This window comes from Gastrolobium bilobum, unplaced genomic scaffold, assembly GCF_033153095.1.
Source record: "Gastrolobium bilobum isolate Gb01-03AN ecotype WA unplaced genomic scaffold, APGP_CSIRO_Gbil_v1 utg2535, whole genome shotgun sequence".
Taxonomy (NCBI): domain Eukaryota; kingdom Viridiplantae; phylum Streptophyta; class Magnoliopsida; order Fabales; family Fabaceae; genus Gastrolobium; species Gastrolobium bilobum.
Window position 1 is genome coordinate 46,573 of NW_026897536.1, and position 14,147 is coordinate 60,719.

The window sequence follows — 14,147 nt, forward strand, 5'->3', positions numbered from 1 at the left end:
GCTTTAGCATTTGTTCTTGCCATCACATTTTGTTTCTTACTTTTTTGAGAAATCACATTGTCCCCAAATACACAATATGTAGAGGGCATATCTTTTGATTAGGTCAACCTTCCAAACCAACATCTGAGTATTCAACAACCCGAGCATGACCTGTATCTTAATAAAAAGACTTTTCTTGGAGCTACTTTAATAAATTTGAGGATACGAAATACTACATCCTAATGTCATGCACAAGGAGAATTTAAGAATTGACTTACCACACTGAATACAAATGAGATGTCTAGATGAGTGACTGTAAAGTAATTCAATTTCCCAACTAATCGCTTGTATTTCTCTTGATTTAAGAATCACTTCCCCTAATTTGGTAGAAACTTGATATTTGGACCATAGGAGTGTCAATTGTCTAAGCATTCAACATAGTTGTTTCCTCAAAGATGCCCATAGCATATTTCCTTTATGAAATTACTATACCTTTTCTTACCAAGAAATATCAAAGTTTGCTAAGATCTTTGGTGTGAAAATGATGACCAAGATATTGTTTCATTTGAATGATGCCATGGTGATAATTGCCAGTGATAGCAATGTCAATAACATATACAATCAAATAAATTTTTACTTGAGATGAATGACAATAAAAATAGAGTGGTCATCTTCACTTATCATATCAAATTGTTAAACAACTGTGCTAAAATGACCAGACCAAGCTCGAGAAGATTGCTTAAGACCATACAAGGATTTGTGAAGACGACAAAAATGCCAACTGACTATGTAACAAATTTGGGAGGTTGCTCCATATAAAATTCATCGCTTGAACAGTTATCCAAATTTCACGACCAATCTTGTAGAATAGATAGGTTCGGTCTATTTGGGATCTATCAATAGAGGTTAGCATCCTAATTGTTGTAGGATGGATAGTTGGGTGGTGGCGCAGAAACATATTACCCATTTAATTTGTGTTAGGTGATTTGGATGGAAGGGTTCGGGTCAATTGTTTGAAGAGATGGAGCCATGGAAGGTGAGTTTGAGTATGGATTCTGGGTGAGTGGCTCTTCGGGTCTGAGTGATAGGTTGTTTGGGGTTTTCTAGTGTGGTGGATGCATCAGCCATGAAGTGGTACCGAGTTTTCTTCTAAAAAGGAGAACCAGCTCTTGATACCATATAGTTAGAGTATGAGAATATAATTCTATTTCTTAGTTTTATCCCGGCATCCAATGTACAATATATAACCAAACAGAATGCTAAAAAAGGAAAAAAAAATACTGGACGATCCCTAGAATTGTCCCGGAAATCCCACTAAATGAGTAATAGAAACTAAAAGGGATAGTTGACAACAATCTATATAATTATGAGACGTTGTGTATCTCATAATTACCGATTGCTTTCCAACATTGTTGTTATTGACTGTCCATAATTTTATGAGCACACTGTTGGAACTTCTCTTACAATTTTCTTAGCTGTTGTTCTTGAGAGTGGGGGGTTCAAGTTATTTTCTTTTCATGTTCTTGCATTTTTTAAGGCCCTCTAATAAATAACGAGAGAAGTGCAAGAAAGTGAAAGAAAACAGAGAGAGAAGAAACTGTTGCACTGAAAAATCTGATTCTGATTTGATTGCTGAAATATTGTACATAGCTAGCTTATATCATGGGAGATGGAATAATTTCTTGTTAACTAACTAGTGCGAATGAGAATGTATCCTCTCATTTTAAAATTTTACATAATTTGGTCATGTGAAAATTTTGTCTATCTCTCTCAATAAATTTTAATTAGACCCCACTTATTTAATCTCAGAGAGAGATAGACATAAATATTTCACATGAGAGAGCCTGAGCTGATTAAGTAGAGTCATGTGAACTTTTAACATGGTAGGTTCCACTCCTAATCTGACTAAGTAGAGTCTGACCTGTCTTTGACAGCGAACTAACAGTAAGGTAACAATATGACCGAAGATTAACAGAATACAAGCATATGGAAATACTAAACTAACACAGTCGGTGAACCTATACTCTAACACCCGCTCATGTCTTTAATGCTATTTCAGTGCATATATAAGTTGATTTGCTTTACTCCCCCAGTTCCCATTGTTCTAGAAAAGTTTGTTTATGACATTATTACCTGTAGTTTTTGGAACAAGGGAATCTTTTGAATAATCATAGGCACAACATTTTATTTGTTGGAACAGAAATTAGTGGCATCAGACGACTACAAGAATATTGTTACGATAGTCAGAAATGACTTACAACAGTTGATTCCCCCTCTACTTGCTGACATATTGGTATATTTGTACTATCATACATAGTCACTTGCTTAACTTTTATTATTTATACTGTAGTGTCTGATTGCAGTTGTCTTGAATTTAGGTTAGTGATTTGCTTGGTTCTTTTGGTGACAATGAGCTGTCTCCTGAATGCCTTGATGGAATTCAGAGGTTTCTAAAGGAAGATGGAATTTCCATACCGTCTTCGTATGTAGATTTCTTTCACTCCATCTGTTATTACTTTATCTTCGTAAAAGGGTTTGATTAGTGTTTTTTTAATGTACACAAATATTTCTTTCACTCCATTATAATTACTTTATCTTGCTGAGAAAAAGGGTACTGGATGAACCATTTTAAATAATATTGAAGACAGTATCTTGGGCTTTGTTGTACAAGACTGCACTGACATTATTTTTTGAAGTTTAGAAATCGGCAGCAAATGTTGCCTTCATTAACTTTGGATATACGGCTTCCATGTAGTTTCACTTTTGTTTGTTGCCAAAATTGAGTGTCATGTGACTCACTAGAAGTCGATCAATTTATTATTGGTGATCAAACAGCCTAACAATAATGGTTAATGAATTTATATATATTAACTTTTGATGTCTTGTTTTTTGGTTTAGTTATTGTATATTTGTATTAGTGTTTATTACCACTTTCAGGTATACAAGTTTCCTCCAACCAGTGACAGCTTCCAATTTATATAAGAATGTATATCTCTTGTATTCCCCTATCAAATTAACCTATATAAATTTTGTACTTCATTTAATTGCTTGAGGCAATATTTCAGATTAAGGAAGATAAAGATATTTTACGCTTTGAAACTGCTTATGTTGTGAAAATACACAATGTAGCTCGGCTTGCACCATCTCAACCCGTTAGTAGCTTCTCATTCAGTTTACTTATCTTGATTTTCCTTCAACCTATCTACTGCTCCAATCTTTATGATGTTTGAGCTTCATGCATCACTTAATAATTTTGTTTCAATGATAAAAAAATTTTGAGAATTCATTTTTCTGCCTCAGAAAGTTGAGATTAAGTGGCTTCTGCTGATTTTGTTTCGTTTTGATTTGACTTGTTTAGGTTTTTACCTTCACACATCCTAAGAAAGAAAACAACTACCGCCATAAGAAGTTGCATTTTATGATACCTGAGTCCGCTATGGTACATGGTATGCATGGTCTTTCTACGCTTGCATGGTCTTCATGAAAGTGATTTATCCATAAAATATTTGATTTTATTGAAAAGAAGTTTTTGTATATTGATATTGAATAAATTACATGAGTGAGTATTTATACAAGAAAGAATCGCTAAGAATGACTAAGCGATGACTAATCAATCCTATCACAATCCTAATCACAATCAATTCTAATCAATCACAATTAATCCTAATCAATCATAATCAATCCTAATTAATAGGAAATAAAAACGGAAACATGTTTGAATTCTAATTTTCTACACTCCCCCTCAAGTTGGGAGGTAAATATTGATCATTCCCAACTTGCCAATCAAGTCTTCGAATGCTGGACGGTGTAGGCCCTTGGTAAGGACATCTGCCGTTTGCTCTTTGGTTGGAACATATATCAAATGCACACTTCCATCATCTAATTTTTCTTTGATGAAGTGACGATCAACTTCCACGTGCTTTGTTCGATCATGATGCACAGGATTTTGAGCAATGCTAACAGCTGCCTTGTTGTCACAATATAGTTTTATTGGTAGGGAATATGAAATCTTCAACTCTTGAAGAAGTCTTCTCAACCAGATTCCTTCACAAACTCCATGAGCTAAAGCTCGAAATTCTGCTTCAGCACTACTTCTTGCAACCACTGTTTGCTTTTTGCTTCTCCAAGTAACAAGATTTCCCCACACATAGGTGCAATAGCCTGAGGTAGATCTTCTGTCTACTGATGAGCCTGCCCAATCTGCATCAGTGTAGATTTCAATTGTCCTTTTATACCCCTTTTTAAAGAATAATCCTCTTCCTGGAGTATTCTTGAGGTATCTAAGCACCCTATAGACTGCACTAAGATGCTTCTCCTTAGGTGAGTGCATGAATTGACTAATCATACTCACCGCAAAGGCAATGTCAGGACGCGTATGAGATAAGTAGATTAGTTTACCAACCAATCGCTGATATTGTTCTTTATCCACCTCATTCCCATCTTCAATACCTAACTTGGTATTAGGTTCCACAGGTGTCTCAGCAGGTTTACACCCTAACATTCTTGTTTCCAACAAAAGATCTAGAACATATTTCTTTTGTGTTAGAGTGATGCCTGTTTTGCTCCTAGCAACTTCCATACCAAGGAAATATTTGAGAGTGCCAAGGTCTTTGAGTTCAAATTGAGCTGCTAGAAATTTCTTCAAGGTGTTCAGTTCCTCAATATCATCACCTGTAAGAATTATATCATCTACATATACAATAAGAATAGCAATTTTACCATCCTTAGAGTGTTTGTGGAAGAGAGTATGATCAGTCTGTGCTTGAATGAAGCCTCTTCTTTTGACTGCTTGTGTGAATTTGTCGAACCATTCTCTGGGAGACTGTTTCAATCCATATAGAGACTTTTTTAGTTTACACACTGATCCATTTCCCTTTTCAAAACCAGGTGGAGGATCCATATAGACTTCTTCATGTAAGTCACCATTTAGGAATGCATTCTTCACATCTAACTGTTGCAGAGGCCAATCTAGATTGGCAGCAAGAGATAAGAGAACTCGGATGGTATTGACTTTAGCAACCGGAGCAAAAGTCTCATGATAATCTATCCCATGAGTCTGAGTGAAACCCTTTGCAACCAATCTTGCCTTGTATCTGTTGATGCTATTATCTGCATTGAATTTTATTGTAAACACCCATTTGCATCCTACTGCCTTTTTTCCTTTGGGTAGGGTCACTATCTCCCAAGTTCCATTTCTTTCTAAAGCATTCATTTCTTCAAAGACAGCATCCCTCCATTTTTTATCATTGAGAGCCTCATGTATATTTCTCGGTATCTTTGTACTATCCAACATAGTATTGAAAGCACGAAACCCTGGGGACAACTTTCCATATGAAATATGATTAGAAATAGGATGAGTAGTACAAGATCGAGTACCTTTTCTGAGAGCAATGGGCAAGTGTAGATCATTTTCACCATGACACTCAAGTATTGGGGTGCTGGAACTAGAACATGGTTCAGAATCCTGGCAGTGTAGAGGCTCTGGGTTATTCACACTTTGAGGAGGCTTTCGCCTGCTATAAACTTGTCCCCATTTTGAGGAGGCTCCTGATGGTGAGGATTCTGTAGCTCCCCCTGTTTCCAAAAGTAGAGGTAATACTGTGGCATTAATAGGTTCCCATGACTGATCTTCATCTACTCCTATAGACTCCCCCTGAAGAGAAGTCGAGGGGAAGAAAGGGTCATTCTCAGAAAAAGTGACATCCATAGAGACAAAGACCTTACGAAGAGAGGGTGAATAACACTTATAGCCACGTTGAGTAGGAGAATAACCAATAAAGACACACTGGAGAGACTTAGGATCAAGCTTAGACCGTTGATGGGAGGGAATATGGACAAATACAACACAACCAAATAACTTGAGAGGTAAGAGGAGACACCTCGGAAGGAAGGGAAGATACGAACAAGACTAGAAAGAGGAGACTGAAATTTCAGAATGCGAGATGGCATTCGATTTATCAGATACAAGGCAGTGAGAACTGCCTCTCCCCAAAGATATTTAGGAACACTCGTGGTAAACATAAGAGCCCGAGCAACTTCAAGGAGATGTCGGTTTTTTCTTTCCGCAACTCCGTTTTGTTGGGGTGTGTCAGGACACGAGCTTTGGTGAAGGATGCCATGTTGGGAAAGATATTCTCCAAGAATAGAGTTAAAATACTCTTTGCCATTATCTGTACGAAGAATTTGTATAGCAACTTGGAATTGGGTTTGAACCATGGCATGAAATTTTTTAAACACGGATGCAGCATCGGACTTATCCTTTAGAAGATACACCCAACAAACTCGAGAATGGTCATCAATGAAGGTAATGAACCATCGAGTACCTGAAATATTTTTAACACGGGCTGGACCCCATATGTCGCTATGAATTAAGGAAAATGGGGAAGAGTCATGGTGAACTTTAGAAGGATAATGAGCACGAGTATGCTTGGCAAGTTGACAAATATCACAAGAAAACAAACTTGGACTTTTATTAATAAATAAGTTTGGCAACAACTTCTGAAGATAAATAAAATTTGGATGGCCTAGCCTACGATGCCACAGCATAACATCATTACATGAATCAAAAGGAAACATAGAGTTTTTTTCTACGAAAACAGCTTCATGAGTCACATCCTCCTCAAAGTAGTAAAGTCCACCATCCTCTCTAGCACTGCCAATCATCCTCTCCGAGTCCTGTTCCTGAAAAACACAACCATGTGGAAAGAATTTAGCAAAGCAATGCAACTCAGAGGTGAGCTTGCTAATGGAAATGAGATTACAAGTCAGAGAAGGAACATAAAGAACTGATGTCAAAGTAATCAGCTCAGAAAGTTTAATGGTTCCGTGTCCCGCAATCTGGGAAAAACTGCCATCGGCGATCTTGACCCGAGAAGGTTCAGAATATGGAGTGTATGAACAAAACAAGCCAAGATTACCTGTCATATGATCAGAGGCTCCAGAATCAAGGATCCAATGATTTTGACTATCAACATGGAAAGTTGTACCTTGCTGGACCACATGACTAGTGGCCTTAGGAGGTTGCTCGTGGTAATAAAAAGAGTGTTTTGAGGAAGCCATGAATAAAAAGAGAAGGGTTGACCGTTGATGAAAAATCAAGTTTTGTAAACTTTTGATCTGACCTCTGCAACAGGAAGGGGAGAAGCCGGCGAGAAGGTCTGTGCAAGTCGCGACGGAAAAAAAACGTCTGGAAGGCGGCGCGTGGTGGCGCGTGCAGCGGCTGACGGCGATGGGTCCAGCGGCGGTCGACTCGTCGGATCCTTCTGAGTCGAATGGTCACCTCACTTTTTTGATCGGAGGTCAGTAAACTAGGTTTCTGTGTTGGACAGATTCAAGGCGGTGTTTAGGAGGTGTTTGACGGTGATGGAAGTGTTTGGATGGTTATTTCAGATTTGAATTAGGGTAGGAACGAACCCGCTCTGATACCATATTGAAAAGAAGTTTTTGTATATTGATATTGAATAAATTACATGAGTGAGTATTTATACAAGAAAGAATCGCTAAGAATGACTAAGCGATGACTAATCAATCCTATCACAATCCTAATCACAATTAATCCTAATCAATCATAATCAATCCTAATCAATCATAATCAATCCTAATTAATAGGAAATAAAAACGGAAACATGTTTGAATTCTAATTTTCTACAGATTTTACTCTGAAAATCTTGCAATTTTTAAACTCCAATTTTAGTAATTTTGTGTGCACATCTATTAGTGAGTGCCTGTCTGTTATGTCTTAAGTAAATTAAAGAAGGCATGTCAGTTTTCTCAGTGAACAATTAAGCTACCCACATGGTTGTGCATGGTTTAAACCTCAGGAGGCCTTAGAAATGGTTGGCATTTTCCTGTTACCTTTATAATTTGGGGCAAAAGTTACTTTATCTGGTTCGTACATAATGCCATCATAAGCTTTAAAAGAAATGCTTTGTTTAGATGGTGATAAGGAGGGGAAGTGATGGGAAGGAAGTGAAAAGTGTCTAAACCCTTGTTTGGATGATTTGTAATGAGAGGGAGGGGGAAAGAAATAAGCCAGATCATTGAATAAATATAATCTGCTGTATTAGGGTCATGGGGCAGCCTTATAATGTGTTTTTAGGATGTTGGTGTTACATAGCTTCTCTATGTTGTGTAGTGGAAATCATCTGTACAATTTACTAGTTTTCTCCAGCTCTCTTATCCCTTAGCCATGTTTATTATTTTGATACTGACCTTTTGTACACTTTGATTATAGGATTTGCTGGATACTTTAATGCAACTCTTTACAAGGATGTGCATCTTGGAATTGAACCTTCAACAGCGACACCAAATGTGTTTACTTGGTATTGACTTTTTGTCCCCTCCATTTTTAGTTTATTCTTTTGGGTTATGAAATTTTATTAGAGCAGCAAACAAGTAAGTACTTGATGAGAGGATAAGATATTCTCCTAAAAGAAACCGCAACATACAAAATAAATAAATAAATAAGAGGATAAAACACATCAAGTAAGCAAAGCTTGTCAATCTGTGCTTATATCCACCAAAAAGCCCCTTCTAAACTAAAATAGCCACTAGTAGAGCACCAAAAATAAGCTAAGGAGACTTTTTAATGCCAAAGCAATAACCTATTGACTAAACAGAAAGAAAGACTGAAAATAAGGTGATAAGGACCTTCTACTCAAATATAGAAATTACACAAAGAACAATGACTTTGGTCTGAATAATCAGATTTTCGTATATTCATCAAGAGATAAGTACAATCCGGAAACAAGACAATTACAAAGAAAGGAGAAAATTACAATGAACTGGAAATGCACTAACAGAAAATAAAATAACAGTAAAGGATAATTCTAGAGGAATTCTAGAGCCCCTAGTCTCTCCCAAATCACCCTAAGGTGCCCAAAGTTCCAAATGCCCATAAGATGCCTCTCCTCACTTCACTATTGCCTTTTAACTACCTCACCCTCTCTCCTTGCCACCTCATCCCTTCTAATAGAATTGGAGCCTTCCAACAACCTCATCTCTAGAATATTCTCTTTATTAGCTAAGTCATCCTTCCTAAATAATTCCCTGTAGCAAGTCTTAGGATAAACCATTAGTGGGGTCCTACTCCTATCAGTAGACCCCCCCTAAACACTCACCTTGCCCTCAAGGTGAGGTTTAGCCCTCAAGAGCCTTCCACCGGGATCCCATTGTTTGAATTGTAAGAGCCAACATATATCAAAAGAATAACAACTTCTTCCATCGTGCTTGTCAAACCTTGTTGCCTTAGCATAGGTCTTACAATTTTTCTCAGCTTCAACAGAGGCAAAATCCTTCAACACATTCTCCACTTTGTCTGCAACTTCAGGTTTGGATGGGGCTAACAAGATGGAAGCAACATCAAAATCCAAAGTTTCTTCATGTTTACACAACTGTGCCAATGCTTCTGACATATAATAAAATGATTTATAGGAAGTATTATCAATTTTCCCAGCTGCACAACAGTCACTTAAAACCATACAAGCATCATGTATGCATTTTCTCTTAAGCAATAGTGTAGCACGAATACATGGACAATCATGATTTAGTGCAGACCTAAAAATATGACAATACCCATTCAATATTTCATTACAAGCCTCCATTACATAATCGAGTTTCCCTACCTTCATTAAATCAAAAAGCCCTTATGCTCTGTTTTCCTTACCATGCTGCCACAAGCCCACAACCCTTTCTGCCTGCGTCTCAATCATAGGGGTCTCACCAATTACTGTCCAAGCATCCAAGTTCAGCGTTCCTAGTGGTGGAGGCTCAACCAGTCTCCTTGAATTCCAGTAGTTTGTGGCCATTTCAAGCTCTTCTTCTTGCGTTCTTTTCTTCTACTCCTCGATTGCAAGATGCGGGGAAAGATTGCCACATACTGTCACCATCACTGTTGGCTTCCATCTTGTTTACGTCAAACTTCTCTGTCATCTGTAGTAATTTTGAAAAATCTCCAATCATGTGTACTCCTCCCTTGACCTCTTCCTTTAGAGTTTCCTTTCTCCTTTTCATGATATCCCATTTCTCTAACTCAGAGTTACTTTGCAATTTTGTTTTCAACTCCGAATGCTCTGTTTCTACTTTGAAAAATCTCCAATCATTCGTCTTTTTCTGAAGTTCCTTCTCGTTCTCGTTTAAAAGTCCTCGGTTCTCCTTATGCTCAACGTCTTTGTCTATTTTATCTTTAATAAATCCCTTATCATCCTCATCCTCTTCTTTTTTAATGGCATCAGCCTTCAGATCTTCCATTACTTTTGTCACCAAGCCAACTCTATTCTCTTCTTCTACCCCTTCCATGATCTCCGCCTCCTCCCACACAGATTTTTGTTGCTGTTCTTGAGGCTAAAATTTTGCATCATCTACCAAAAAGATTTTGGGTAAATAGTTCTCTATTAATGCCTTCTCAAAGTCCCTCCAACTTGCATTAAGATTGAACCATCTCCAACCTTGATACCAGCTGAATAGATCAGCCCTCTCACAGCTTCCTTCAACTTATCATGTTCATTGATTCTTTCTATCTGGAAAAATTGTTGCAAATAGATCAGCCATCCCCAAGCTTTATCATCTTGTCTGTCTCCATAGAACTTTGGAACTTTGCTTCTTTGTAATTTTCTTCCAAACGTGGCCATGGTTCATAAAGCTTCCGGATGATACCAATTGATAAGGACCTTCTACTCAAATATAGAAATAATACAAAGAACAATGACTTTGGTCTGAATAATCATATTTTCGTATATTCATCAAGAGATAAGTACAATCCGGAAACAAAGACAATTACAAAAAAAGGAGAAAATTACAATGAACTGAAAATGCACTACAGAAAAGAAAATAACAGTAAAGGATAATTCTAGAGGAATTCTAGAGCCCCTAGTCTCTCCCAAATCACCCTAAGGTGCCCAAGGTTCCAAATGCTCAAAAGATGCCTCTCCTCACTTCACTACTGCCTTTTAACCACCTCACCCTTTCTCCTTGCCACCTCATCCTTTCTAATAGAATTGGAGCCTTCCAAGTTCCAACAACCTCACCTCTAGAATATTCCCTTTATTAGCTGAGTCATCCTTCCTAAATAATTCTTAGGATAAACCATTAGTGGGGTCCTATCATAAGGATTGCGAGAAAAATACTATTTCTCTTTTTTGAAAAAAACAAGCAAATAACAATAAGGTTCTCCTAGCCTTAAATAGGCAAAGCAAAATAAAATAAAACGGAATCAAAAAGGAATCATGCGCAATAAAAGGAAATAACGCACAATCAACGCACACTCAAACATAATCTTAAAATAACAAAAAAGGAAATAACTTGCAATTAATTAAAAGGGAAGGATATTGTAACAACCAAGTTATGTTACTACCAATCAATCTCACCGTTAGATCGATTATGTTGATCCAACCGTTATATTTATTTCCATCTTTGTATGGTCATGATTTCCCAAATTTAATACTTTATATTTATTTTCACCTTTGTATGGTTATGATTTCTCATATTTAATGTTTAAATATGAGAAATCATAACCATACAAAGGTGAAAATAAATATAATCGTTGAATCAACATAATCAATCTAATGGTGAGATTGATTGGTAGTAACATGGTAATAACATAACTTAGTTGTTACAATATCCTTTCCCTTAATTAAAATCCCTAAACTATGAAATAAATTATGGAAAAGCCCAATCCAAGTCAGTCAGTTCGGGTGCATCACTTTTCTCCCATAAAAGTGGTGAAGGATAAATTTATCTTGAAAATGTTCACTCATTCCTGTGACACTATACTCATCAAATCACAACATACATTGCATGTTGCCAAAGAGGCCTGGCCTTTGCTCCCCTGCAGAAGTACTAAAAGGTTTGCACCGCAAACATACATAGCTTGACATGTGAACATAGATGGCTGACAGTCTCAGAATGAAAGGAGCACATACCACAAACTTGGGAAGAGAGCTGGGTGGTCTCAAACTTGCAATTGTGTTGTCCTTGGAAAGTTTTGATTCTTAATTACATTTCAGTAAAAGATAATTTAGTTGAATTTGATAGAGGCATTTGACAGACATTCCTTGGACGGAAAATTACTACTCCCTCTGATTCAGATATAATACCATTACTATTTTAAACAGTTACAGGAATAATGTGAATCAAATTCAATTACAAATGGAGGCAAAGTGTATTCAGATTGTTGCCAATATGTTTATATTTAATATCTGAATTTCAATTCAAAGAATAAAGTGAGAAGTTAAAGAATGAAGCATTTAGAACATTAGAGATATTGAGGCATTCTAGTTGGGAATGTCCTTGTAAAATTATTTGATGCCATCATTATGATGTTGTCCTTTGTCAATTTGTGCAAGATAAGCGACAATTTGTTTATGGGAGTTATTAATCTTATGTCACATAAGATAGGTATCTTATGTGAGTGAAACAAAGTTGTCGAGCCTAAAATTTTTAAAAAATTAAAAAAAGGAAAGAAATATGAGCACAAGATTCTATGAGTGTGCAACATAAGACAATTATTTTATGTGATATAAGACAACTATTTCCCTTTGTTATAGTTGGCTATTGGAAAATAATATTTTGAAAAATGAAAAGAACAAAGAATTTTGATGTGGATTTGGTAACTATTATTTAACTGTTTTATCCACTATCCTCCCAACATTGCATGGTACTATGTGACCATTAAATATATCTCTACATATGTGGTTCCTATTAGTTGTTTAACGCATGGACTGTTAATGTTTATTCTTGTCTTGATCAGTTGCATATCCTCTTATGAATAATTATTTGGTATTTTTTTAAGATTTTTTTAGGTGGTAATTTGTTTGGTCAAATGGTGCCGAAACTTCTAATGAAAAGTTCATTTAACTGCATTTATTGTGAGATGAGAATGCATTTTTGACTTCTTCATATTATTTTGCAAGATGCTTTATTAGAGTACTCTCCTAGATGGGCATTAGGTGGTTTTTTCTTTTTTTGGTACACAGATGGATATTAGATGTTTTGTGTGTTCAATAAGATTTGTGGGATAATTTTTATTTTATTTTTACATGTCCACCCTGTATTACGACTTACGCAGTTGCCTAATCCAATGTTTTGTTCTCTTTTACTTTCCCACTGTCAAAAAATTTCTTTTCGAAAGGAAAACACTGCAAATATGAGATCTTTTTGGCCCTTCTTTTGGAACTGTAAAGGTTTAGTTTAGTAAGAAATCATAGATGAAAGGGAATTGAACTCGGTTTTCAACCCTACATTTTGTTTGGTCTTTTCTGCAGGTTTGCAATGTTTTTTCCATTAAGGATTCCTATTTGTGTGGCTCGTGGTTCTACCCTGGAAGTACATTTCTGGCGCTGTCGTGATCCTGCAAAGGTTGGTTCTGTATCATTTCTGCATTTCATGTTGCCTCTATTTTTCTATTTCATATTTTTTATTTTTATTTCTTCATGGAATCTGAAACAGGTTTGGTATGAGTGGTGTGTTACATCTCCTTCTTTATCTCCAATTTACAACAGTAATGGTCGCTCATACTGGATGGAGCTTTAGTGGAAAGCAAATGATATATTTCAAAAACTGTTGTATTGTCCTCACAGCTGACGAACAAACTGATTTTTAGAACTCATATCTCAGTGGTTCTCTTAATTCATTTTAGAAAATCATGCTGATCATTAAGATGTTTGAGATTATTCTCTATATGGTTGTCATTCATCCAATGAACATACAAATTTCTTGTAAACTGAGAGATTTGAGCTTGCTCTTGGATTCACGGTATGGAAAAGATTTTGTCATTATCCAATCATGTCTCTTTTGTAATAATCATAATCAAACTTGTTAAATGCTATAATTAAACATTGTAAGATGATAATAGTAGTGTTAAAATTTTGCGCTGACATTTTCTCTGTAAAGAGTATTTGGTGAGTGATATTTACTCCTATATTAGTTGGTGATATTTTAGTGTGAGCTCCAAGGGACACGTAGGTCTGAGAAAGGAAGCCGGGAGCTTATGTTGGGGAAAAAAGAAAGTAGAGGTATATTCATAACCAAGTTTCTACCATATAGGTATATGCCATGTAGTATCCAATGTGCACGAGCCATAAAAAGGGTTTTTTTTTTATCCTTTCGTTATTAATTAATTAATAATTATTTTATCCCTTACTTAAAACTATCCACCAATCTACTCATCTTTA

At 36.3% G+C, this 14,147-nt stretch overlaps 1 protein-coding gene across 3 annotated transcripts in view; it reads left to right on the plus strand.

The window, feature by feature from the left end:
• LOC133307784 (protein arginine N-methyltransferase 1.5-like) overlaps positions 1–13,739 on the plus strand; it is a 34,264-nt gene extending 20,525 nt beyond the window's left edge. For all 3 annotated transcript variants that reach the window (XM_061508335.1, XM_061508336.1, XM_061508337.1), the window contains 8 exons: positions 2,180–2,272; positions 2,358–2,461; positions 2,917–2,965; positions 3,045–3,131; positions 3,338–3,425; positions 8,213–8,300; positions 13,239–13,332; positions 13,423–13,739. In XM_061508335.1, coding sequence (XP_061364319.1) covers positions 2,180–2,272; positions 2,358–2,461; positions 2,917–2,965; positions 3,045–3,131; positions 3,338–3,425; positions 8,213–8,300; positions 13,239–13,332; positions 13,423–13,506 — 687 coding nt within the window. In that variant the 3' untranslated portion in view covers positions 13,507–13,739. The remainder of the gene's footprint in view (positions 1–2,179; positions 2,273–2,357; positions 2,462–2,916; positions 2,966–3,044; positions 3,132–3,337; positions 3,426–8,212; positions 8,301–13,238; positions 13,333–13,422) is intronic.
• The last annotated feature ends 408 nt before the right edge of the window (positions 13,740–14,147 follow it).